General features: G+C 41.7%; 1 protein-coding gene across 1 annotated transcript in view; it reads right to left on the reverse strand.

Annotated features, from left to right (window-relative positions):
- TBC1D16 (TBC1 domain family member 16) overlaps positions 1 to 27,401 on the reverse strand; it is a 1,714,417-nt gene that overhangs the window by 168,745 nt on the left and 1,518,271 nt on the right. Inside the window, exons 16-17 of the mRNA XM_044068073.1 lie at positions 11,438 to 11,617; positions 7,718 to 7,864 (exon numbers count right to left, since the gene is read on the reverse strand). Coding sequence (XP_043924008.1) covers positions 7,718 to 7,864; positions 11,438 to 11,617 — 327 coding nt within the window. The remainder of the gene's footprint in view (positions 1 to 7,717; positions 7,865 to 11,437; positions 11,618 to 27,401) is intronic.

Genomic DNA, 27,401 nt, shown 5'->3' on the forward strand with positions numbered 1-27,401 from the left:
TGTGAGGAAGTCCATCCATACTGTACAACTTATCAGAAAAAGGACAGCATCTTGGTCCAGGGATATCATTGTTCCACTGCACTTAGCCCTCTTCAGGCTCCTTAATGAGTATAATGCCCCCTTTGGTGTGTACCTGCCCAGACAAATACAACAACGAGAGTGCGCACACATTCCTCACAAAGAGGATACAGGGGATTAAACTGCATGATCTATGCAGACCACCTTAAAAATCTATTGCTATAATTACTGGCTTATAGACTATAGTGATCAGTGCCTGGCACATAAGGCATACTCTGATCCTCTATTAATGGAACATCTGAACATATGCAAGTCAAATGGCATCAGAAATACCAAATCCAAACACCTTGGCCTGTCCTGCAGCATAAACAGAATGGTTTGGAGGAACAGGTACATATCCCAGAGGATGTCACTACTCTAGAACAGACTCCCTCTTCATCTGCAACAAAGCTAATCTCTATCCTTATTCAAATGCAACTTAGATCACTGGATGGGAATAAGGAAATTTACCCCAGGACTACCCTCTGTGCTACTAATGGGCATAGGCAGTACCTACATGTCTTATCCTGCAGAAGGATTCTCATTCAATACTCAGTGGTATGACCCTACAAACATTCATTCACAAATAGGAAGTATAGGAATGAAAATAACTATAATAGCTATTATCCCTATACTTCCCATGAAGGGCTAATTTTAAGTCTAGCCATGTTACCCCATTAGAGGTTTCTAGTCCCTCTAGTTTTACATACTGACCCCAGTCTGTTCAGAAAAACAAGATGCAAATATTCAAAAAATGCTGTGTAATAGGTAGGACATTATAAAACCGCTTTAATAAAAAATATTTTATTATCTTATTTTAGGGGTATAGAAAACACACAAGAAGGGATGGAACTTACCAGAGAAAATTATCAAACTAAACAAGATATACTGGGTGGAAATAACTAGAGAGGGAAAGGTAACAGAGTGGGATGAGGCCAAGAAGTTGTTTGGACTGCAGGTTAGAAACTGCCTTCTCTACGGCAGACTGATAACAGAGGCAAAGGTTCATAGGTGTATACTAGGCTAATGGCCCTGGAGCCTTTACAAGTCTAGCCTAAAAAAACTGCCCAGGCACCATGCCACCTGATGTTATTTCACAGTGCCCCTATCCAGTAGATCAACTGGAGTGATCTCTGGGGTGAACTTTCTGTTACCCATCCACTCATAAAGATTTCTCTTGAAGAGGGACAGCAAGGTGCTTTAATTGACATGAATGGGAAGCTTAGTTCCAGAGTATGGGCAGTCTTTGGAAGAAAATGAACGTGTCCCTCCAGCATGTTCTATTAATTGTGGTAATGAAGCTGTGATCTCTTGAGAGTATGGCATGTGGGTATTGGGATTTCTTTAGGTGTAGCATTTCAAGTGGGGCTGGGTTGGACATGGCTTTGTAAGAGATCACCTCTAAGTAGATGATATGAGACTGAGACCAGCTGAAGTTTCTTGAGTCTGTCCATGTAGGACATGTGATTAAGGCCTATGATCTTTTTTGTGAGGTACTCTTGTGGTCTCTCCAGCTGTTGTAGGTGTCTGGTCAGGTACATGCCAAATGGGGCATTATATTCAATGATTAGTCAAATGAGGGATGAATAGAGAGGGATGATGACCTCTTTCTTCCTGGATGCGAAACCTTTGGTTATAAGATGTGTCACGTAGAAGGACTTTCTGACCACAGTGGCAATGTGGTGGTCGAAAGTGAGGTGGCTGTTGACCTGGGTGCCCAGATCTCTTCAGTGTTCAGTGGGCTCTCATCAACATGGCAATTCATTGGAACTGAGTTTTTTTCCAAAGGGGATGATGAAGCATTTTTTGGCATTAAGCTTCAGGCTATAGTTCCGACACCAGTTACTGGTCTTAGACAGGCCCTATTTTAGGATGTCTGCATCACTTGGGGAGTTGATAATGATTCCTAGCTGGCAGTCATCAGTGAACTTGGTCAGCCAGAGTCCTTCTGTGTTGGACTGGACTTCTGAGAAGTAGATGCCAAACAGGAGAGGGCTCAGGACTGAGCCCTGTGGGACTCCACTTGTGACTGGTCGAGTCTGACTTGGAATCCGCAACTTTCACTCTGTGGGTTCTGTCTGTGACCCAATCTGCAACCCTCCTAATGACGTAAGGGTTGATGCCTAGTTTGCTAAGTTTATCAATGATACCTGAGTGAGGAATGGTATCAAAGGCCTTGGCCAGGTCGAGGTAGGCTGTATGCACTGCCTTACCCTCATCCACACCCTTGGTGACTGCCTCAAAGAAGTTAACCAGGTTCAGCAGGCAGGATCTCCCCTTGACAAAGCCAAACTGTGTGGGGTCAAGAGTTTGGAGATTGCCTATATCTTTGTTAAGCAGGTCCATGATGATGCGCTCCATAGCTTTGCATACCAGACTCATCAGGCTAATGGGGCGATAGTTACCAGGGTCTGTAGTTGCTCACCCTTTATGGAGCAGGATGACTGTAGTAGTGCGCCATTCATTAGGGACATAGCCTGAGGTAAGGCTGTGACTGAACAGGGCACACCGATGTGGTGTCAGTTCATTTTGTAGCTCATGTAGGATGCAGCCAGGGATATTACCAGGTCCCATGGATGCTGTATTCTAGTCTTTGGACAATGCAGCTTTTACCTGTGCCGCAGAAATGGTGGGTACCAGGCTTTCTTCTGGTATTGTGATAGGGCCCTTGGGGAGGGGGGTAAAGTTGGCACTAAATCTGTTGGCTATATCTGTTGGGTTATTATAGGAAGTGCCATTGTGCAATAAAAGGAAAAGGGATAGAATAGTGCTAACTGAAAAAGCAGACCTGGTAGAGTTTTTAATTGAGTCTAAATCATAAACTACTGTTAGAAAAATTAGTAGAGCAGGCAAAATAATGCACGATAACTACAAGAATCAATCAGAGGAGATTAGAAACGATCTGGAAGAAAAAGAAAAAGGCAATATACAAAAGAACAATGGGATGACATCTGTATGGCTCCCAGGTATGCAATAAACTACAGAAGGTTTGATTTTTGCTTGAAAGTGTTTGCATGGGTATTGTTATACCCCAAGCCAAGTTTAGAGATTTTTTATAGTAGACAGCAAATGCTAAAGGTGTGATGAACCAGAGACCCTTATAACAAATTACTGTGTATTACTGAACAAATCTGTATACTAGATATGTCTTCCCAGTGCAGTTTATTTACAGATTGAATATGATTCAACATAATTTTCAAATTAAAGACATCGCTCTCTACTGTTGATATTAAAATTTAAAATGTTCTAAGATTTTTAGACACCACATTAAAGATGGTGATTAAAAATACAGGAAGTCAAAAATGGAGAAATAGTGGAATTCAATTATATTTTGAAGGTCTGCAGTGTAAAATTTCATAAATAATATTACAACTGAAGTATCTGAGAAACATGCTATTTTTATTTAAATTGACTGAAAAAGCCTTTGACAAAGTCTCAGCTTGCAACTTTGGAAATACTGTTTTTCCTGTGAAATTTTACTTTTGGCTAAGAAAACAATATTAAGATGGGAAGATCAATGTTCAATGGCATTTTCTCTCCTATGCTAATTTCCCTAATAGTGCTGCAGAAGTTGTACTATTTCTGCATTATTTTTCAATTTACATTTAAAAATTTATATCGAAATGGTTGGAAAAATGCAAATGTTATTAGAATTGATAAAGCTCTCAGTATGTACAAATTTACAAACAGAGGTGATGACATTATCATCTGAAGTCCCCAGAGCAAAGTATCACCTTACTCATGTAACTAACAAGGGTAGAAAACTGCCTAATCACTATATTTCAAAATGGAAACATTTCAAATTGTACTTTCGCCTTCAGAATGAACTAAACAAGATGAACTATGTCATCTGGATTTTATGTACACACCAACTTGTTCCAGGTGATACACCTGTTTGAAAGATTAATAAAGTGCTAACCTTTCTATGGCCAGATAATCCTCTAGAAATGTATTTAGTAACTGTATACTTTGAAAACAAAAGGAAGACAATTGGATTCAATGTCAGTATTGTATTACAAACCTGACTGATCTGCAACTTGAATACTTGCAAAACTGAAGGTATTTATTACAATTTGGTTCCTGAGCAGATTATATTTGAAAGAAAAGTCTGACAGGTACCAGATATAGGTATATGTATAAAAAGGTCTAGCTTATAGTGAAATCAAAATAATCCTACAATGTAATACTGCAACATCATTGAGGTGTGAGCTAAAACTGGGAAACGTTTTTTCAACACAACAACAAAAAAATGTTGGATACAGCAGTTTCCATTTCATACTTGACTTTAAGATTAAGACTTCCTCTAACTAATCAACACATTTAAATGTATGTTTATAACTACAAATGATATCCTAGCATCTGATAAACATGAAAAAAAATACAAAAAAAAAAGGTTGCCATTTCTGGTTAACAGTTTATAAAGTAATCATTACAAAAATCCCTGCTTATCACACCCTTTTTCTTAGAATCATAGATATGCAGTAGGCTAGCTACCCTTGCAGGCCATTTTAAGCCTAGCCAATGTCCCTTCAAAGGTAAGAATCAGAGCCTGTACTTTATGTTTTTGAGGCAAACACCTTAATCATTATGATAACTTCCAACCCTGGGGTACCTCTCCCCTTCTAAAGACATGTTGGCGGACTGGCTACACTTAACTGTGTGTGTACATACAGTCTCTCATATATATATATATATAGAGAGAGAGAGAGAAAGAGAAAGAGAGATATTGGAAGATAGTTTTAAGAAAAGTGTGTATGCATGTTTAAATGTATACTGAAAGTATACTGCAGTAGAGATTGTGGGAATTTTCTCACCGCAATTAACTAAATCACAAAGTTTTAATTGCCAATTACTCTGATATAAAAGGAAATAACCTGGAGGGCTAAATTCAGGAAGCTAGCTCTTCACATGGAGGATCATATGAAGGAAGGCTTGGAAGCGTCAAGTGGGAGACCGCTGTCTGGGCTAACTTGTAACCTATACAGTATACCCTGTGGAAGTGGTTTGGACTTGGGAAAGGCCTACTACAGCCCTTATCTTCTCTTATTTTGTAAGACAGCCTGGAGGAACTGTGTGTATTGAATACCATTATGAGAAATTCACTAAGGTATTGTTTGCTTTCATTTGAAAGTGCAAAGTCAAATGACCTAAAACTCGAGAATTTGTGGATTACTGAACAAATGTATTTTAGGTATGTTCTGCCAATGCAGTTTATTTACAGTGAAACAGTTAAACTGAACATCATTTTTAACTCAAAATGAAACAAGCACACGTCTGCAATAATCCATTTTCTTTACTTACTAACTCCATTTAAATTCTCTCAAAAGAGCATAAATTCTTACAGTCCACTGGGTTGGTATTCCAGCTTAAATACTTGATTGTTAACTGTTAGGCACGTACACAAGCAAGACATTGGTACTTCACAGTTTCGCCTGGTTAAGGTTCTCCCAAGAATCTCCACTCTCAGTCAGAAAAAAATCTTTGCAAAAGGCATAGGTCTCTGTTGTGCTCTTTCAGTTCTCCTTTTTACCATAGCTTTTCAGCTGCTCCACATGAATTATACTGTAACATGCTTTTAATGCCATATTACACTAAATATGTGTGCAACCATCAGGGGTTTGCCATAATATACAGCACCTCAAAACATTTTTCACCTTTTAAATAGCCACTACATAAATACGTATTACACACACGCATGCACATACGATTGCCAAGCTGATGGCAGATTGATATTTTGTAAGGATACAAGCCAATTATATTTTTCTTCAAAGTACTGCTCTGTCACTTGCATGCAGTAGGCATCTCCTCCAAGGCCCATAACAGCAGACATTTTTGAATATTGCTATTTTGTGAGCCAATACTGTGCAGCCTGACAGTGATAAAACTGAATATATATATACACACACACAGACGCACACATTTTTTTTTTATAATACTGAAAACAAGTTTTTCTAGTCTATTTAGACTAATTGGAGGTGTTGTTCTTTCATCAATTCATTTAATGGTGCATATTCTACAGAACTATTAGAAGATTTTTTTTGTCTTGATAACTGTTTGGCAACATATATAATTTTAATTCTTTTTTTATGATCTAGTCTGCCAGATTTTTAAGTAAAACCTAAACTGCATCCAAAAACAGCTACTTCCAAGCTTCAGTGTAACCCAAAACAAAAAAACTGAAAATGCATCACCAAAGCACATTGGCAGAGTCCAGAATTGTAGTTTTTAGCGTAGTTAACTTTCACCACCAAAGCACAAACTAAACCTAAAATGCTCCAATAACAGGTCTGCATGTACGCTGTCAATTTACATGTTAATCTGCATCCATTACAATTATAACACTTACTAAAGTAAACTGAATTACAGAAAAGAAATGTAATACCTACCACCACATACAAGAGGCTAATATTTGCTCATTTCTAATGTTAAAATGTCTACCACCACACACGTACAACAAAATGAATCTTATAAAACTACAGCATTTACTTAAAGTGTAAATGATTAAAAGCACCTTTAGCCACCTGTCATAATAAGTACAGGAGGGGGACGTTGCTGCTCTGTGGAGCAAAGGGATGGAGCACTAACCATGACACAGGTGACCAGGGGCATGATTAGTGTCCCCAACACTGGTGGGGCCAGGAAGGAGGGGATAGAGTGAAGGGGTGTGGCCTTCTCATGTCTCCTAGCAGTTGGAGAGGGGTGCATGCACTTGGAGAGCACTGAGCAGTGTGATTTCCCTACTGGAGACATGACAGACTATCTTTCATGCTATGGGAAGAGAGGCAGGACTGTTTGGAGGGAATGCTCCTTGCAGAACAGATGGGATATTATGCAACATCAGCACACTGCATACCCTCCTTGGAGATTTGCCAGGTGTGAGTTAGGGCATAAAATAAACTCCTGAACTACAAACTGCCTCTGATGGCTGCATAAATAACCCCTAAAAAAGTAACCCCTGCCCCAGTGATGGGAATGAATGGAGCGATTGGCCAGGAGAGACCTGATGACTGACAGACAGTGGGTGTAAACAGGGATAATAACTAAACAAATTATAAATGTGTACACTCTGTTAATCTACTTTTCAAGAACAAAAATGTAATTGTTTGACAAAAAGATAAAAGACAAGAAATTTTTAACTACGGAAATTTTATTTACTTTTTTGTTGATTTGAAGGTTTTCAAAAAATTCACAGTAACAGTGACAATCAGGACTACATGAGTACAATGATCTCACTGCAACGAGGCTGCAGGATCTTGCTGTTAATGGGTAGCAATGTCAAGATGTCAGACTTTAGCCAACTATATATCTGTATTTTTCATGTTCCTCTTATAATTCTAAACATTTTTCCTCATTAATGTTAAGTGAGTTACTGTACTTATGAAATGACTATTAAAATGTGTGCAAAAATCGTATACTGTGTTTGTGAGTGAATTAGACAATGTCATAGAAGAGTTACTGGATGATCTAAAATCAGAGTACCCTCTCCTTTTTATATACCTGCTTTAACAGAGAACATTGCTAAAATATTTTCAAGACAAACATTAAAAAAAATCATATACTCCACAAGGATGGAATAGATAGGGGGAAAAAAAAGGGGGTCTAACCACAGTAGTATGAAAAAGCCCACTAACATCCAGGCTAATGACTAAATATTACCTACCTTCCTGAGTACCAACTCCCCATTCATGTGCATAGTCAAGTTACTGAAATGCAGCAGCATCTGATCATTGGCCAGCAGCTGGTCGACTACATCATCTCCATAGATAACAATGATTGCCACACAGATGAAGAGGTGAAAATAGTCAGTCTGCACATGCAGTGAAAACAAGAAACAAATTAGTAGTGACCAAGTCTTCACACGAATGCAATGCAATGCAGTCTAAAAATCTTTATTATTTTAAGCATGCATTTTTGGGAACTTTCTCACAAACAAACCCAGATCAATGCTGTTAGGATAACTCAACTTGCACAAGACTGCCTTAGGACACTATACAGCAAGTCGTTCAATTAAGACTAATAGGTATAAGCAAAATGACAGAGACACATCACTGATAGCAAGTGGCATTTATGAATAGTACCCTTAAAAGACTTAAAAAATAAATAACTAAGATCTGTGGTTACATTCTTTCATTTCCTTTCCTTTGTAATGTTTTAACGTTTTCAACCATATTTCAGTTATCTTCGACACCTACTCTGACATCTTAAATAACTCTGTGCAAGTCAAACCAACATTCATCTTGGCAGGGGTGCTTGGATGGGCTGTGTAAAAGAATAAGCACTACAAATTACTCTGCTGCAATGGTTACAAAGGAATTGAACTAGTCTTGCTAGGGATGTCATCATGGTACAGTATCCAAACTTCAAGAGTCTGGACGCTCATAGCCATGAAGTGGCAAGATGTACACTCCTCTAGGGAACAAACATCCAAGTCTTCTAAACCAATATTCACGTATAACTCCATGTACATGTTGGAATGGGTTCCAATCACATAGTCGAACGTTTACAAGTGCAAACCTCATATGGTCGAGATCATAAGCTCAAATTTGAGCGTTTCAATGGAAATCTCCATAAGCGGAGGTTTCCATTTTGTTCAATCGGTTGCAATCTCGAAGACGGTACATTTAAGTAGTGGGGGGTGTGGGGAGTACAGGGTGGCTTGCCCCCCTGCTTAAAACAGTTTATTTTGTTTTCCGTTACTTTTTTTTTTTTATGCATAGTCAAAGTTTTGTAACTTCGAACATAATGGTTAGAACATTACGTGTTCGAAGTTATAAGACTTCAACTATGTGATATAGACCCCGTTGTAACTACAGATGGAGAACGCTGCTGACTTCCATACAGCAGATCCGTAGATTTATTTTTGTAGACAAGGAAATGACTGGAAGCCATCAATGTGTCAATGCAGTGCTTGCAAAATAAGATCTACAATTTATGAAAGGCTGACTAATAGGAAATCAGATCTCCAATTCACAGAAGACCGGTGTAGGAGAACAGTATAACTGTGTAGTAACTTATCACAGTATTCAAATAATAAGGCCACTGCTGTAGTACCATTCATTGTAAAAAGTAATTCACGAAAGATAGATGTCCACTAACAGGCCCAACTCCGAGAGCTTTAGACATTTTTGCATGTGATGGTCTCCTTCCCATGCCAACAAAGTCAGAATAATGTTCCCTAGTAGGGGGAAGAGCAGTCCCTGCATCTTTACTTCTTTTTGGTGAAATCTATCATCACTAACTACTGCAAAAACATCAGATTACTGGTGGACAGCAACTGTAGACCTTTACTAGGTTTACAATCAAAACATGGAAACTGCATTGGTCGACCAGCGTGTGGGGGTGCAGGGGGCATAGCCCCCCCAAAAAATAGTACAATCAATGTGCCGTTGACCACTGAGTGTAATGGTACATTCATGTGCATAGCATGGGTGACCGACGTCACCTCCTGCTATGTCGAACTAGTAGTACCAGGAAGTTTGGGTATGTCATTTCTGACGTTCTGCCTTTTAGACTTGTTGGAAATCGACATTTTCCATCAATATTATGGTCATTCTATGGAAGCATTTTCAAGAATATGATAGTAAAACATTTTACAAGAGGGTAGCAGACAGAAAATCTGGGGAACTAAAAGCCTGTTAATTTAACAGTGACAGGGAAAACCAAGGACAGAGACCAGAGGAGAAGGTGGTAGCATTTATACCAATATGGATTCATGGGGAGAAGGAACTGCTAGTCAAATTAGACTCAGTTTCATGATTGGGTTACAGTTGAACTTGACAGGAGAGTACCAGCAGATGAAGTCTAGCTGGACTGCAGCAAGGCATGTGACTCTGTTCTACACATGAGGCTGACTGAAAAACTGGAAGGGTTGGGGACAGAACTAAGACAAAGAACCGGAGATAATGGTTTAATGGTAAGACCCAAAGGGATGTGGTGAGACGGACAATGTCAGGAATTAGGAAAGTGACTAGTGGAGTTTTACAAAGTCTGTTTCCAGCATAACTCAGTGTGTTCGTCTCAGACACAAATGAGGAAAGACAGAAAAGGATCAACATCTTTGTTTATGACAAAAGGACAGAAAGACAGGTACACAAGTGGATTCTGGGGGAGAGTTTAGCAAAGGATTTGGAAAGGCTGAACAAGTGGCAAGCAAAGTACAGGGTAAATTAAAAACAAAATCAAAGCAGTGCACTTGGGTCACAGGAACCTTGGTGTGAAGTCTCAGCTGCAACAAGTGGAACTGATGGCAACAGAGAAGGAATATGATCTAAGGGTGTTCATCATTATTGCACTGGAACACTGGCACAAGGATGAGAAGGCAACATCAGCAGCAGATGGAATACTGTGGTGTATCCTCAATGTTTCAGATTCCAGAAGCAAACAAGTAATGCTTCTACTCTACAGGGCCTTTGTCAGATCTCAGCTCAAGTACTGAAGTCCATATACGAAAAATGAGGCTGCTGTAAAGAATTCAGAAGAAAGCTAAAAGAAAGACTTGTGAAATGGAAGAGAAGAAATAAGCCCAGATGCTACAGTAGCTACAGCTCCTCATAGATGGAACATGAAGAAACCGACAGGGCATTTCACTGGCATACAATATTATGTTAGAAAGATGTGAAGAGTTCAATCTGAACAGAAGGACAGAGGTGGATGGAGGGGCAGATGCAGTACATTACAAAGACTAATGAGTCTAAGGATCTCTAAAATTACTTTTTCACATAGAGGGTTGTGGACCTATGGAATGAACTACTATAGTGGGAGATGGACAGGAACTCCACAAAGGCACTCAAAACAGCATGGGAAAGGTGGAAAGGGAGAGGTGAGGATGGAGAACAGGCAGAATGGTAAGACACCTAAAAGACAAGACTAGGCAGCTTCTTGTCTTCTTCTGCCACCAAGCTAATGTAGTATAATAGGAGGATATCAAGCTACTTGAGAAATTATAAAGAAAGGACACTGAGGGAATAAAAAGAATAGGAGACAAGGGAATGATGAAAGCTTATGGGTTCTAAATATTCTCTCACTTGAGGTAGGGAGAGAAAGGGGAGATATGATACAGGTGCACAAGTAAATGTGCTGGCACATAGCTCAACAGGATAAAATGGGGGAGAGAGAAGGCAGTGTGCCTACTGGGTTTACGTTACAAAGTTCAAACCTAACATTAGAGGGTATTTTTTCATGGAAAAAGTTGAGGATAAACAACAAGTCACATGAGTAAAAACCACAGAGTTCTTCTGAAGGTCTGGGATGAGCAGTGAGCTAAGAAATGGGGCACAGTACGAACAATTCAAAGATAGTAGGGAGAACTAATTAAACAACTTATATTTTTCTATTTTTCATAACCAAATAGTGTAAAGTAATGCAAATCATTCAGTCTAACCTGATAGTGTGCCCAGCATGCTTCCCAGATGCGTAATGCTTCTGCATCTGGAAACTCGCGTTTAAAGCAAAGCAGGATCCAGCGATGACAGAACAACATCTGCATTCCATCTTCTCCAAGAGATACAAGATGCTGGTAAAACCTGGGGTGCATCAGGCGCAGTAGTTCTCTCAGGTACATCTGAAAAAGAGACATAACTTCAATTACAATATGAAATTAGCAACCATCCAAACTCATTTTTTTTTCTTTTAAAAAACATTTTCCTTGATGAAAAGCTTTCCTTTGTTCTAATACTAAAATATGGAGCATAACATTTTTCAGTTTTAGTCAGCTAAGTGCAACAGCACATAAATAGGCTAAACTTCACTATGAGACCAGGTACAACACTAGACTATGAACTGACAACTGGTATGTTAATTTGTCATGTATATCTTACAGTGCTAATATAATAGCCACATGGCGCAGACATGGCCACTCACTATCTTTGTTACTGATAATCTGAGTTTAAGAATAAGTGCAGCTTACTAGAAGGTCTGGTCAAGGCAGTCTGAATTCCCAGGCAAATTACTAATTCTCTGCCACTTCTGTTATTGTAGAAGGTGACCTGGGTTTGATTAGGGGCTTTACTGTCTGTTGCAGACTGCATGAGAAGGATTGGCAGAGCTATCCTGGGGTCAGGCTGGGGCTATCTAATGGTTTAATCCTCTCAGAGGATGAGTGGCAATACAAGGAAGGCCTGGGATGGGCTTTCAGCTACAAAGCTGTGTAAATGGCACCTTTTATCACAGGTGTATATGAGTATGTACTTACACAGGGAAAGGCATAGTGTTCCCCAAGTTGACATGGGTTACATGTTCACTGTCCAGAAAAGGGATTAGAACCTAACCATTACCATGACTGCCCGAATGATGACCTACACTAAATAGCTCTTCCCCCAACCACCATGTGGGGGACATCGACCATAAACGGGAATAACTGGTTTGAGTAGGAACAGGGGCAAAAGTCATATAAAACATGCAGCTGCATAAATCCTACTTGTCTGCAACAGTAGATGTTCAAATTTCACACTGACTCAGTGGCATATGAGATCGGTGCCTACACATAACCCACACTGGCAGCTTACCAGAACTCAGAATACCCTCCTCTGACTCTCTATGAGAGGAGACTGGATAAGCCACTCCCATCAGGGAAAGCTAACCTCTGTCACAGAAAGTCTGTTGTTCAGGGTCTAAGTGCAAAGTGAAAAGAATAAGCCACTCCCATCAGGGAAAGCTAACCTCTGTCACAGAAAGTCTGTTGTTCAGGGTCTAAGTGCAAAGTGAAAAGAACCAAGAAGGACTACAAGCAAGAATTGCCTGAAACCAACCAATCTGTAGCCACAAAACACCAACACAAATAACCAAAGCTAACCAGCAACACAATAATGTTGGATAACTTCAAACTATATGCAAAACAAGGGTGATGACAGGTGGGTGTTGCCACTGAGGTAGTGAGAAATTTGAACATCTACTGTTATATATAAGTTGGACTTCTTCAACTCTACTATGGTCATCATTAACACTGCCTCAGAGGCATGTGGCAGATTCCCAAAACTTACCCCACTTGCAAGGACTAAGGATAAGGATCCACGGGTCCCTCCTTGCAAAGCCTGCTTGGGAACCTGACAAAGAATCTAGTTTGCACTGTTTTATAAAGTTATGATGAGAGGACTAGGTTGCTGCCTCTAGAATGTTTCTAGAATGTACTCGATTCAATATGCCACCGAAGAGGATACAGCTCTGGTGGAATGTGCCTTAACCTTGTATGGAAATGATTTACCATGGTGGAAGTAAATAAAAAAACAATGGCAGGGGACAAGCAAAGAACAGTCATTTGATTACAGATAGGTTATCCCTTTTTAGCCCCTCAAATAGGAAACAGACAGCTGTTACGCTTTCCTGAAGGGCTCAGTTCTGTTAAGGTAGTACCTGCACTACCTGTGCACATCCAAAGTATGCAGAGTCTTCTGGCTCTTGTTTTTAGGCCCTGTAAAAAAAAAAAAAAAACACTTGGAGACAGAGGGCTGATTAAAGGTAAATATAGAAAACTTTTGACATAAAAGAAAGATTAATGCTTAGAACAACCCTGTCCTTGTGGAAAATCAGATAAGGTTACCACGACAGTGCTCACAGACTTGTCTAGCAAATGTCAGAACAATAGGCAAAACAGTTTTCCAAGTGATTAACCTTAAATCAGCCTGAAAAGTGGGTTCAAAAAGAGATATGATCGATTTTTCAAGAACAAAGTTGAGATCCCAAAGAGGTGGAATTTGCTTTAGATGGGGGTCTCAAGTGCAACCCTCCTTTCTTAAACAGTCTGACAACAAAAAGAGATGAAACAGGAGGATCCATGGGCATACAAGTTGAGATGACCTCTAGATGCCCCTTCATAGGTGCATAGCATAAGGTACTGTTAAGTAGGTCACACAAATATTTTAACACCAGAGCAGGGACGTCGGGAGGCGTACTGACTGTACGCATTTCAGTACAGTGTTTGCATGGAGGGGGTAGCATAAGGCAGGCACTAGGATCTAGGAGAAAAAGCTAAAGTAGTGTCTTCTCCTCTAAGGAGAGTCATGTGTGCGTCGTATGCACGCTAACGCAGATGTAAGCATATTTTTCACTCTTGCGCACAATTTAAAATAGTCGCTTCATTGAGACAGAAGGTATGTACGTAAAATGAATGGTTTTGTGTGTGTGTGTGTGTGTGTGTGTGTGTGTGTATGCGTGTGCACGTGCATACACTTATGTTATTTATTCTACAGGTTCCATTTGTTTCTGTGTGAGTGTGTGTGTGTGTGTGTGTGTGTGTGTGTGTATATGTATATATATATATATATATATATATATAAATATATATATATATATATATATATATATATATAAATATATATCTGTAAGCTGAACTAGCCGTTCTGTTTGAATGAGATATAAAGTATGTGTGTGTGTTTGTACAATTATATGATTTATTGTAGAGGTTCTGTTTGTTTCTGGATGAGTGAGAAAATGTATGTGTGTGTACATGTATGTATGTAATTTGAACTAGCGGTTCTGTGTGAATGACAAAGTGCATGTGTGTGTGTGTTAGTTATGTGTGAGAGAACAGGTGTGTATGTGTGTGTGTGTATGTGTGTGTATGGAATGTAAAGTAGCTGTTTGTTGTATGAAAGAGAGGGCGATTGTGTTCGTATGTGTGAGAAGGTAGGTGTGTGTGTGTGTGTGTGTGTGTGTGTGTGTGTGTGTGTGTGTGTGTGTGTGTGTGTGTGTGTGTGCGTGTATATACTGTATGTGTGTTTAACATACCTTTCATCTGTCCAGATTTAGCTTCATAGTTTTGGTTTGTTTCTCATAAAATTTGTGGTTTTCTGGCAAATCAGAGAAGACTGAAGTCACTATGTTCTTCAAAAAGTACATTCTAGCACAAATCCTGTTATTCCAGCAACTTTTGTAGTTAAAAAGAGCAATATTTAAAATCTATCCCTAATTATACCTCTCAGCTGTCCAGATTTTCACAGAATGTCCAGATTTCTGCCTCATATTTTTGTTCCATTTCTCCTAAATTTGTTTTTCTTGCAAATTACTGGATAACTATTGAGGACTGAAGTGAGAAAATAATGGCAGGCATTTGAGTTTCAGACTTCATATGCTTCAGAAAATTCATGCTAATGCAAAACCTGCAATTATATCAACTTTCTAAGCCTGAAAGGGCAATATTTAAAAAGTTTCTCTATTTTTGGGCCTTTGTCCCCCATTACTACTGGCTTTGTCCAGATTTCACGCTTGAAGAGGTTGAGAGGCATGATCCATATTTTGAGCCATTGTATCTCCATTATTTCAGGGTTTGCCCAGATTTCTTACACAGAGAGTGAGAGATATGCGTACTTCTCAACTGTCCAGATTTTTGCAGAATGCCCTGATTTTTGCCTTATATTTTTGGCCTATTCATCAATATTTGTGGTTTTCTGGCAAATCACTGAGGATTGAAATAAATAAATAAATGTCATACATTTCAGTTTGACTTCGTTTCCTTTAGAAAATGCATGCTAAGACAAATGCTGTTATTCTAGCAACTTTCTATGTCTGTAAGAGCAATATTTAAAATCCGTCCCTACTTTAGGCTTTCTCCAGGTTTCTTATGCTAAGAGGTTGAGAGGTATGAAGATATGGTGTGTAATGCTCTAGTTAAGGGGGAGGGCAAGTTAGTCAATTAACTTGATCAGGCTTGACTCTGTAACTTGGTTACAGGAGACAGAGCATGAATTTGCCATACCAACTACCAGACTGCTGAAGGAACTGTGAGCTCCAGTGGAGACAAGAGCTTGATTTCCAGACTGCCGATGGAATTGTGAGTTTGAGTTTCAGTACATTTTCAGGGCATTATGAGTTTCAGTGCATTTTCAAGAGACTGAGTTTTATTTCATTTTCATGGAATTGTGAGTTTCAAGGGAAGATAAATTTACTGTTGCTCATGCTAAGTCTGTTTTCAGTGTGCAACTAACTGTTTTGTTTAAAAAAAAGTTTTCATCACAAGTGAATTGGCAAATGTTTTACCAGGTCTGAATGAATAAGAAGTTATGTACTCACCATAACGTTCCATCTGAGTAGGTAAACTTCATCTGTCAGCAATCTATGGGTCTTCGGATCCATATCGGATCTGAGCCGGCAGTTTCCAACAGCATAGATCCGAGCTCCAAGCTCCTACCCATAATCCCCTGCCAACCCTACCTGACCTCAGATCGAGTTTGCCCATAGCTAGATAAGCATACAAAAATCACCCGCAAAACTAGCTACATACCCTTGCCATAAGGAATGTAACATCTCGAACATCCGAAGGTCAGGGGGACGGAGGGGGGGGGGTCGGTTGCTGACAAATGAAGTTTACCTACTCAGATGGAACGTTATGGTGAGTACATAACTTCTTAATCGGAAGTAGTTAACTTCATTTGTGCATCAACCTATGGGACAGAGTCCCCAGCTACCTAAATCTTGGGCGGTCCTCAAGGAAGGATGTTCCAGAGCACTGCAGAGCCAAAGGATGCTCTCCCTCTGGAGACAATATCCAGCTTGTAGTGATTAATGAAGGTATGAGACAAAGCCCATGTTGCTACTGAGCAGATATCATCCAATGACAGTCTACAACGAAAGGCCGCCAAGGTAGAGACAGACCGGGTAGAGTGGGCATGAACTCCCAGAGGTGCGGGCCGACCCGTACTTTCATATGCCAACAGAATACACTGAAAAATCCATCCGGACAGTGTGACTTTGGAAACAGCCTTTCCTAAGTTAAATTTGGCAAAGGAAATGAACAGCTGATCTGATTGCCTATGACCAGCTGTTCTGTGTAAATAAAAGCGCAGTTGTCTGTGCAGATCCAACAGATGTAACTTATGTTCCCCTTTGTTTTGGTAGTTGGGAAAAAAACTGGTAGGTTAATGGACTGATTAATATTCGATTCGGATGCAATTTTTGGAAGAAAGGAGGGATTGGTCCTGAGGTAGACTCTGTCTTTGTGGTAGGACAAATAAGGTGGTTTTGCACAAAGGGCTTGAATTTTGGAAACCCTTCGAGCTGAGGTGATAGCTACAAGAAAAGCAGTTTTCCATGATAAAAATTTTAGATCTACTGAAGCTGCAGGTTCAAAGGGAGGGGCTGTAAGTGCCTGCAATACCAAAGTTAAGTCCCAAGGAGGGACTGCTTCCTTCACTGGGGGTCTGAGTAAGAAGGTACCCTTCAGAAAGGCCTTGCATAACTTGGAGGAGATCAACGGTCCAAGGTCGCTTCCTACGTGATAGTGAGAGATAGCTGCCAACTGAACCTTGACTGTAGAGGAGCTGGCACCCTGATCGAAGAGTCCTGGTAGGAAATCTAACACAGCAGGCAACGGAGCTGTGAAAGGATCTAGATCTCTTTGCTCTTCCCAAATAGAAAAACGTTTCCATTTGCTATCATAGACCTTTATGGTGGATGGCTTATGTGCCGCCACCAGAATAGCTTTGACCTGGGAAGAGATACCGGGAGTCCTAGCTAACCTTGGAACTGGATCAACCAAGCCGTGAGCTTGAGGATGTCCAGATTCGGGGTCGGAAGATCCAATGGATGGGTTATGAGATCCAGAATGGGATCGAAAATCCAGGGAGGATTCACTAGGTGAGACCAAAGATACCTGGCCTGGCGAGGCCAGAATGGGTCAATGAGGATTATCTTGTTCTGCAACCGACTGGCTTTCTGTAGAAACTTCAACATCAGCGGAAGAGGAGGATAAGCATAAAGGAGACCGGGGGGCCAAGCATGCACCAGAGCATCTCATGGAGATTCCCCGGGTGGGGAAATTAGAGCGAAGTAGTTGTTGCATTTCGCATTTGAAGGAGAGGCGAAAAGATCACAACAAGGTTGACCCCAAGTGGAGAATATCTGCTTCGCTACTTTTGGGTTCAGAGACCACTCGTACGGCAAGAGGATGGTGTGAATCAACTTGTCTGCTAAAATGTTGGACCGTCCCGGAATGTGCGTCGCTATGAGAAAGCGATTGGTGGAAATCGCCCATTCCCACACTCTCATGGCCTCTCGACAAAGGGGATAAGACCTGGTTCCTCCCTGTTTGTTGATGTACCAGACTACTGCCATGTTGTCCGTCTGGATTACAATCATTCCTATGGGAAGAAGGCTCTGTAGTGCTTGCAACGCCAAAAGCACCGCCCTCATCTCTAGGACATTTATATGCAGAGAGGTCTCCGTGCTGTTCCGCATGCCTTGGACTGTCCTGCCCGCACAATGCCCCCCCCCACCCGAGGCGAGAGGCGTCTGTGGTCACCGTGGTTAGGGGAGGGGACATAGAAAAGGGGCGCCCCTTCTGGAAGTCCGGGGATTGGAGCCACCATAAGAGGGCCTCCTTGCAAACCCTTCTGAGGGGAATAGGGTGGTACAGGGGGAATTGCAGAAAAGACCACTGAACTTGGAGAGTCCATTGCAGGACTCTCATGTTTAGACGCACCATCGGCAATAGGTTGATGGTGGCCGCCATCGAACCCAAAGCCCTCAAGACCAATTCCGCCGGGGGGTGCCTGGGGTAAGAGGATGGCCCGCACATGGAGTCTTAAGGTCCGCACTCTGTCTGGAGTTAAGAGGGCTAGACGCCTGTTTGTGTCCAACCTTGCTCCGATGAAATCTATGATTTGAGTTGGAGAAAGGGAAGATTTCTCTATGTTGATAGTGATCCCCAGCAGGCCCGCTAGGTAAAGAAAGGAGTTTCTGGCTGCGCAGAGTAGATGCATTGTGGGGGCGGTCAGGAGCCAGTCGTCCAGGTATGGGAAAACCTGAATGCCCTGCAGTCGCAGGTGGGCCGCTATCACTGACAGAACTTTGGTGAACACCCTGGGGGCTGTGGTGAGACCAAAGGGAAGGGTCCTGAATTGGTAATGGCTGGCTCCTAGCTGGAAGTGGAGAAACCTCCCGGATCTTCTGTCCATCAGAATGTGGTAGTATGCATCCTTGAGGTCTATAGAGCACATCCAGTCGTTCTCCCGCAGGAGGGGGAGAATGGATTGAAGAGTGACCATCCGGAACTTTTCCCTGGTTACTGACAGGTTCAAGAGGGATAGGTCGAGGATCGGTCTGAAGTCCCCCGTATTTTTTGGCACCAAGAAGAACCTGGAGTAAAAGCCTGATCCGTACTGGTCTGGGGGGATGTGCTGGATGGCTCTTTTTTCTAGCAGCCGATGGATTTCCGCAGCTGCAGCCTCCCTCTGCATGGGTGGGATGTCGGGGAGGTGTCTGAAATTGCGAGGGAAATGGGATAATGGGATCTGGTAACCTCTGGATATGATGCGAAGCACCCAGCGGTCGGTCGTGATGGACTCCCAAGCTGCTAGGTGCCTCGAGAAGTGCCCCCCCCCGATTCCCTCCAGAGTGGAGCAGTCGGGTAACCCTTTAGGGCTGTTGTGTGGGCCAGTCAGAGAACGGTTCTCTGGACCCAAAGTTCCTCGGGCCCCCTATGCCTCTAAGGCGGCGTCCACCCTGTCCTCCTCTGCCACGGAAGGACTGGGGGTCCGGAGTGAAACGGGGCTGTTGCGACTTCCGGAACCACATCTTCTTCTGTCCCTTTTGGTTCTTGGAAAAGGACCTCTGGGGAGCAGAGAAGTGGACTCCGACAGCAGACAACGTCTTCCCGTCCTTCCAGCTCTGGACCAAGGTATCGTGTACGGTTTTGCCAAAAAGGGCAGAACCATCAAAAGGGGCATTAGCGAAAGATGCCTTAAAGGGTTCCGCGAAATCACAGTGGCGGAGCCAGGCCTGTCGCCTCATAACGACGCCTGCTCCGCTAGCTCTAGCGGCCACTTCCATGGCGTGGGATAGTAGCCGCATAGAGGTGTTCAAGATAGACCTAAGAGTGGCCTTCTGGGAAGAGTACAACTGTTTGTCCTCCACCGACATGGACTCCAGGGGCGACACAGCGTACTCTTTGATAAGGTCTCACTGCAGTCGTATGACATGTGCCATGTAGTTCAGTGACCTCACTGAGAAGGTAGCTGAACTAAAAACCCGCTTCCCTAATCGATCCATCGACCGAGACTCCTTGTCTGGAGGATGGACCGAGGTACTCTCCTGGGCTTATTCCCTTTTAGTGGCCACCGCCACCAACATGGCATCTACAGGGGTTCCCTTACTCCAGTGTGATCTGTTGAAGGGTGGACTAAGTATTTTGTCAGGTCTTTTTGGGACTGGCTCCACAGTGTCCGGCTCCTTCCCCGCCCTGGTAGTGATCAGATCTACCAGGTGGGGTCAGCTGGAGGGGACACCCAAGAGGTACACGGGCCTGCTTCAAATGCCTCCAGGAACACAGATTCGTCCGAGGTAGGCTTTGGGGCAGACCACCCTCCCCCTAATCCTGGGCATCTCCATGATGTCTCCAAATGAGACATCCTCGGGGGGTGATCTTGGGGAACCTTCCCCTTCCTCCAAATCTGTGTCCTCAGTCAAGGACTCAGGGGAGTCCAAGTGCCTCCTCTTGCACTTGCGCTTGTGAGGAATCTCCTCGGGGGGGCTGTCCGAGACCACCTCACCAGCAACGTCATGTTCCAACGGAATGACCTGGGACATCGAAGCACGCTGTCCCTGGGACTGGCTGACGGAAGTCAGACCCATCTGAGATGGGGTGCAGGGTGGAGCCATAGCAAAGGCCGGGGGTCTGGAATCCCTCGACAGAACCCTCTCCACTACACTGAATGCCGAAGGAGAGCCGCTCTCTCTCGAATCCGAGAGCAGAACCTCCCTCGGATCCGACGGGCAGATCGGGGCCGGAGTCGAAGCGGTCGGATCCGAAGGTCCAGTATGCTCCAACCTGGGTGGAGCAGAAGGCACACTGAGACCCTCAGATCCGAAGCTCAGCTCTCGGCTCCGAGAGTTCGGATCCGAAGAAAAGGGACCCGACAGACTCAAGGGCGTTGTCGGTGCCGAAGTACCCGATACTGTCGGCGCCGACTACCCGGCTCTTTAAACTCCGAACCCGGGAAGCGGGTCAGAGAAGGAGCAATTGGGGCAAAAAAACGGGTCAAGCTCCCCCCCGGAGCGGGGGGAGGCAGGAGCACTCCCATCTGCAGCTGGGCCTGGAGGAATCTTCTCATCATCCGGTCCAAGTCTGCGTCCGTTAGGCTTAGGGTGGATCTGGATGAGGCCACCGAGGCAGGACGGGAGTGCCGCCTCGATGACCTCGACGGGGGCCGGGCCTCCTCCTCCTCCGGTCCCGGTGAAAAAGAAGGAGACCGGAGCCGAGGGGTGGAAGGCTCAGAAGTCCTGGAGGGAGAAGACCGCTTAGCCGGTGGGGCCGATGAAGAGGCCTCGGCCCGCCGCTTGTGGTGCTTCTCCTTCTGCTTCTCTTTCCTGGACTCCCTATCCTCCTGGCCCGAAGCGGGAGGTTGAGTCCCGGCCAGTGGAAGGGAGGCAGGAGTGGCAGTAGCCGCAGCCGCAGCAGGAGCCACCGTGGGACCGGAGGCCGAAGCTGAGTCCGAGGGCAGCAGTCCCGCCAGAACCATCTTAGCCCTCCGGTCCTTAAGTGCCCTGGGGTTGAACGCCGCACATATGGAGCAACCTGACGACAGGTGTCCAACCCCAAGGCACAACACGCACTGAGTGTGGCCATCCGCAAGGGATAGCTTATGGCCACACTCAGTACACTTGGAAAAAACAGCTTTTGGGGCCTCCGACATACTGAAAGAAAACACACACGCTAGGCCCCAACACACAGCACTCTCCCTAACGCACTAATGAGGGTGGGGAAGGAAAACTATGAAGAAGATTAACAGACAGGTAAAAAGAAACTAATGAGTGACCTGTACACAACACATGCACACTAAATTTACAAAAAGAGAGAAAAACGGTAAAATTTTCTCACAAAAAGATGCTAAAGCCTGGAACTCAGTGATCGAGCTGCTGGATGAAACCGTGGCAAACTAGATCTGAGGTCCGGTAGGGTTGGCAGGGGATTATGGGTAGGGGGAGGAGCTTGGAGCTCAGATCTATGCTGTTGGAAACTGCCGGCTTGGATCCGATATGGATCCGAAGACCCATAGGTTGATGCACAAATGAAGTTAACTACTTCAGATCACATAAATATTAAGTGTTTTTTTAGAAAGTAGGAAGGTAAATGGTTAAAAAAACTTTTTTATTGTTAATTACATTTAATTGACTGTAATTGAGTAGTAATTGATTTCACATTTTAGGTTTAAATAGAGTGCGGCACTGTGTTTTTATCATTCTGATGAAGTATTTTACGAAAACGGAGATTACTGTTTATGCTAATTCAGTTTTTGTCTCTTCTGTGGTATACAGCGAATTTTGGTGGTTAACTGTTTTGTTTATCAAAATGGCAGTCACTGTTTGTGTTGTAGAATTTAAAAGCAGGGTTAGCAGCATAAATGCCTTTGGTGCAGAAGGCTGCGGGTTGGAGTGCTGATATTGCAGTGCCATTTTGACTGCGGATTATTTGGTGCATTTTAAGGAGGTATAGGGGTTCTACACTCCTGAGTGTGTCCTCCTTTGTATAAGATGCCTAGTAACTTGTTGGATTGTCAGTCATTCCCTACTGCAATATTACCAGCTTACCACTTTTAATGTAACATACAATTTATTCTTCAAAGGCAGCAGGCACTGAATTTGTAGATGAAACATTGAAATGTAAGGAAGTTTGCTAGTAGAAACCTCTTTTCTTAGTTACAGATCTCTTTGAGGTAAAATTATCTGGATGACTTTTACTTCTGAAAAGATTGTGCTTTTTGAGTAATATTTGGTGGATTATAATGATAGAAGTTTGAGTGGCATTTTAAGGTCAAAATGTTCTGAAATGGGTAGCTTTATCATTATTTCATACATTTTGTTTCATTGTTTTCTAGAAGAATGTTCATAACTACAAATTTAAAACACCATTCTAACAAATTGTGATGTATTATATAAGGAATACAATTTGATTTATCATGAGGGTGAATCAAAGAACACATACATGTGTGCATGGCCCTATAAATGTGTGCAACAAAGCCTATGGTTTGAAAACAGCTCAAAGGTAAACTTAATCCTCCACTGTCAGATGCATTTTCTTTTAATGTGGGTTTTCATGCCATTTCAATGAATGTGACTTTCAAGGGCAGAGAAGTTTACTGCTCATGCTGAGTCTGTTTTCATTGTGAGACTGTATTTAGCAAATGACTATCAGTGCTTGTGCTATTTTATTTCAATATCTGTAATAATTGTAGAAGTAAATAAGAAAATGGGTTCCCTGTGTCTTTATTTAAAATATCTGTGATAATTCTTTCAAAGCGTTTACGTTCAAGACCAGTCAGACTTATGGTCTGTGGTTATTCAAGTCAGTAGAAGGCCAAACCTTGTGCTAAGGATTAACTACTGCAGTCCTCCATTCACTAAGCATGAAGCCAATTACTAGGCTAATGCTGAACAGTGATTTTAGAGTGCTTGATGCCTCATGTTTCATGCTATCCAAGAGGTATCCCAGGATATTTTCAGGGCCTATTGTGGTAGTATTCTTTGACTTGGAGAGTGCACTGAAGACTTGTTTGCTAGTGATAGCCAGAGGATTTATGGTTGAGTGTGTCTTCTGAGAGGTATTGAGGGAAGAAGGGGTGAAACTGGAATTAGATGTATCCACCAGCAGGTTTGCTATATCCTCTAATTCCTTTTAAGTGGTTCCATTTACAACTTGTTCATCATGCTGTCATGTTACCTTTGAGGTTGTGAACAAAGCTGATGAAGGCCTTGTCATTATCTTTTGTCTTTGAGGATATTTCTGCCTCTGGCTTTGATGGGCTTGATAAGATTTCTGAGTTGCTTACTTAGTTTGAGGGGTTTCATACCCTTCTGGGTACTGTAGTTCCTAGTATTGGCCATGGTTTTCCTCCTTTTGTTATACAAGTTGCTGATACTGGGATTCCACCAGGGTGGCTTGTTATCTGTGTTGGTTCTCTGCTTATTCCTTGTGGGTACAGCTACCTCAGTACAGCTGTTTACATGATGGTATAGGGTTTCTGTAAACAATTTGCATAGTGGTAGCAGAGTTCACATTGTTTGGGGATGGAAATTTTAGCATGGTATAAGTCATTAATACAAGGTTTGCTATGGAATAATTCCTAAATGTTTGAGGGTTAGATGGCATCCACTTCTGAGAAGTGTTTGGACAGGTACATACCAAAAGATGCATTATACTCACTCAGTGACTGGCCTAATGAGTGCCAAGTAGAGGGGAACAATTATATGCCTGGATCTGGATGATATACCTTTAGATATAAGCTGTACAACAAAAAAGGATTTCCTTACAATAGTGAATATGTTGGGCCCACTGAAGTCCCACCTTCATGAAAGTCTGTTGCATTCTTTCATTCATCCAGCACAAAACCTATTTTGAGATTAGTACTGAATGGCCATTATAGGGGGTTCAACATATCAGGTTTCAGACTAACCAGTAGGCAGTCTACTATGTTAATAAGGCAAAAAACAAACTAAGAAACAGTGCTGGCAAGAAGTCAGCGTACCAAGGCTTCCAGGACAAATTGTAGTTGTAGAGCAAAATGCCCAAAGATAACAAATCTCACTGAGAAACCTCCTTGTAAAAGCAGATAAACTGGTGAAAATCCAACTCCAGAAACAGCATAGAAAACGAAATCTTCTTTAATACAGAATAAAACAAGCGCTTTCGCCTGGCAATCCCAGGCTTTGTCAAGTTACAATGTTGTTCTGGCAGTGCAGTGCATTTATATTAAACTGCTGAGCCAATTAAACAATTAAAAATCACCAATTACAATAATCAGAATCAATTAATTAAATAACACATTCAGTCAAACTGTTTTAAAATGCTTTGCACAACTTAAAAATGCCAATTACAGCTCTCTAAAACTTGGATTTAAAACCAAAAAATTTCTTTAAACAAAATGCTGAAAATAATCATAAATAATAAACCTTGACATTAGTACTAATGCAAAACTAATGATTTTGCAGCTTTCAACTAATGCTAGCTTGAATGCAGTGAGGAGTTACAAGATGTTTAAAACCCACATCTATTGTTCTATTGTCAAAACCTATCTGAGTCAAAACAAATGAGGAGATAAGACTTAAACCGGGCGAAAACACTATGCCACAGTGTGCACCAGCTGATGGTCAATACAAGGACAGTATGTTAATGTAATAAACATAACAAAATGTTAATAAACTTGTATTGTGTTGTGCTTTAATTGTGCCCCAAAAAATAGGGTACACAAATAATATACTACTAAGTCAAATCAAAAATCAAGCTTAACAACTTTGACATAACACACTGAAGCAAAAACTAGTAGGAGATGACATAAGTCAATGAACTTTTGTTTGCACTAGAAATAAGTATTGTGTAAAAAGTAATTTAAAACACACATCAGTTTAATATGATAAACTCCAACAAAATATCATAGTTTGTCCCTGTTTGCCCCAAGGACACAAGCAAGACTAATGCTGTCATTCATACCCGGGAACTTAGTGGCGTCTAACTTAAGCTGCCATGTCAATTCTCTATTGGCAAGACGAGTCTCCCAGTCACCACCTCTGGGGTCTTGAGTTACTCGTTCTAGAACAAAAAACTTTATGTTCATGTGACTACAAGTAAGCGAGTGTTTGAAAAAAGCATTAGTCTCTTTGTTCTTAGCAATTTCATAAACATGTTCGTAGATTCTCTTTTTGAGCATTCTTTCGGTTTTACCTACATAAAAACCGTGACAAGTGAGATAAATCCCGAGGTAAACCACTCCGGAGGAAGTGCAGGAGTAATGATCTTGAGCCCTTAAAGTTGTATGTCTAGATGGTAAATGAACATGATCGTCGTTTAAAATGTAAGGACATTGGTTACACATCCCACATTTAAACGACCCTGCCCTTTTAGATGAAACAATGGTGGTGAAGGAGCTCTGGGTGTGAGATGATTGTTCAAACATGCCTTTAAGGTTAATGTCCCGCTTCCTTATGAAGTGTATTTTGTCAGGTAATGCTATGCCAAGGTCTTCCTGTGATGACAATATGGGCCAAAAAGAACGCATAGTGTTCTCAATCAGCATTTTGTTTAAAGAAATTTTTTGGTTTTAAATCCAAGTTTTAGAGAGCTGTAATTGGCATTTTTAAGTTGTGCAAAGCATTTTAAAACAGTTTGACTGAATGTTTTATTTAATTAATCGAAAGAATGCTTAAAAAGAGAATCTACGAACATGTTTATGAAATTGCTAAGAACAAAGAGACTAATGCTTTTTTCAAACACTCGCTTACTTGTAGACACATGAACATAAAGTTTTTTGTTCTAGAACGAGTAACTCAAGACCCCAGAGGTGGTGACTGGGAGACTCGTCTTGCCAATAGAGAATTGACATGGCAGCTTAAGTTAGACGCCACTAAGTTCCCGGGTATGAATGACAGCATTAGTCTTGCTTGTGTCCTTAGGGCAAACAGGGACAAACTATGATATTTTGTTGGAGTTTATCATATTAAACTGAAGTTTTAGAGAGCTGTAATTGGCATTTTTAAGTTGTGCAAAGCATTTTAAAACAGTTTGACTGAATGTTTTATTTAATTAATTGATTCTGATTATTGTAATTGGTGATTTTTAATTGTTTAATTGGCTCAGCAGTTTAATATAAATGCACTGCACTGCCAGAACAACATTGTAACTTGACAAAGCCTGGGATTGCCAGGCGAAAGCGCTTGTTTTATTCTGTATTAAAGAAGATTTTGTTTTCTATGCTGTTTCTGGAGTTGGATTTTCACCAGTTTATCTGCTTTTACAAGGAGGTTTCTCAGTGAGATTTGTTAACTTTGGGCATTTTGCTCTACAACTACAATTTGTCCTGGAAGCCTTGGTACGCTGACTTCTTGCCAGCACTGTTTCTTAGTCTACTATGTTAGCCAGTCGCAATAGACATTATGTTCTTGGCCTTGGGTACTAACTTCAGAAATTGTTGAGAGATTTGAGAGGGGTTTAGATGCAGGTATTTTATGTGAGAATACTGGAAGATTGGTGGGATGAAGTTCAATCTGAATTAGTTGGCCAGTGAATTGGATATATCGTCTTGTCCAAGTATGTGATATAATTTATCAGCTCACTCTAGTGCCAGTAATTATTTGAGATTTCTAGCACGGTTAAAAAAATACTTTGTGGTTATCTTTCACCTGGGTTTATATTTTTACCTCATATAAGGCTTTGGTTAATTTAATCACAGTCTCGAGTTCATTGTTTTAGTTTAGCGAGAGTGTTTTTAGCTTTCTGAGAGTTACATTTATTTTTGCATGCAATGAGTATTTTTTTTTCTTTTATTATACTGCCCAATAGGGCTTTATTTTTGAATTTGGTGTTGTGTTTATTTCTTTGTGTAGAAGATGTGTCTATGGAACTATTTAAATATGCATAGAGCTTGTAC

The sequence above is a fragment of the Protopterus annectens genome, chromosome 4.part0, assembly GCF_019279795.1.
Source record: "Protopterus annectens isolate FY-2018-M chromosome 4.part0, PAN1.0, whole genome shotgun sequence".
Lineage (NCBI taxonomy): Eukaryota > Metazoa > Chordata > Ceratodontiformes > Protopteridae > Protopterus > Protopterus annectens.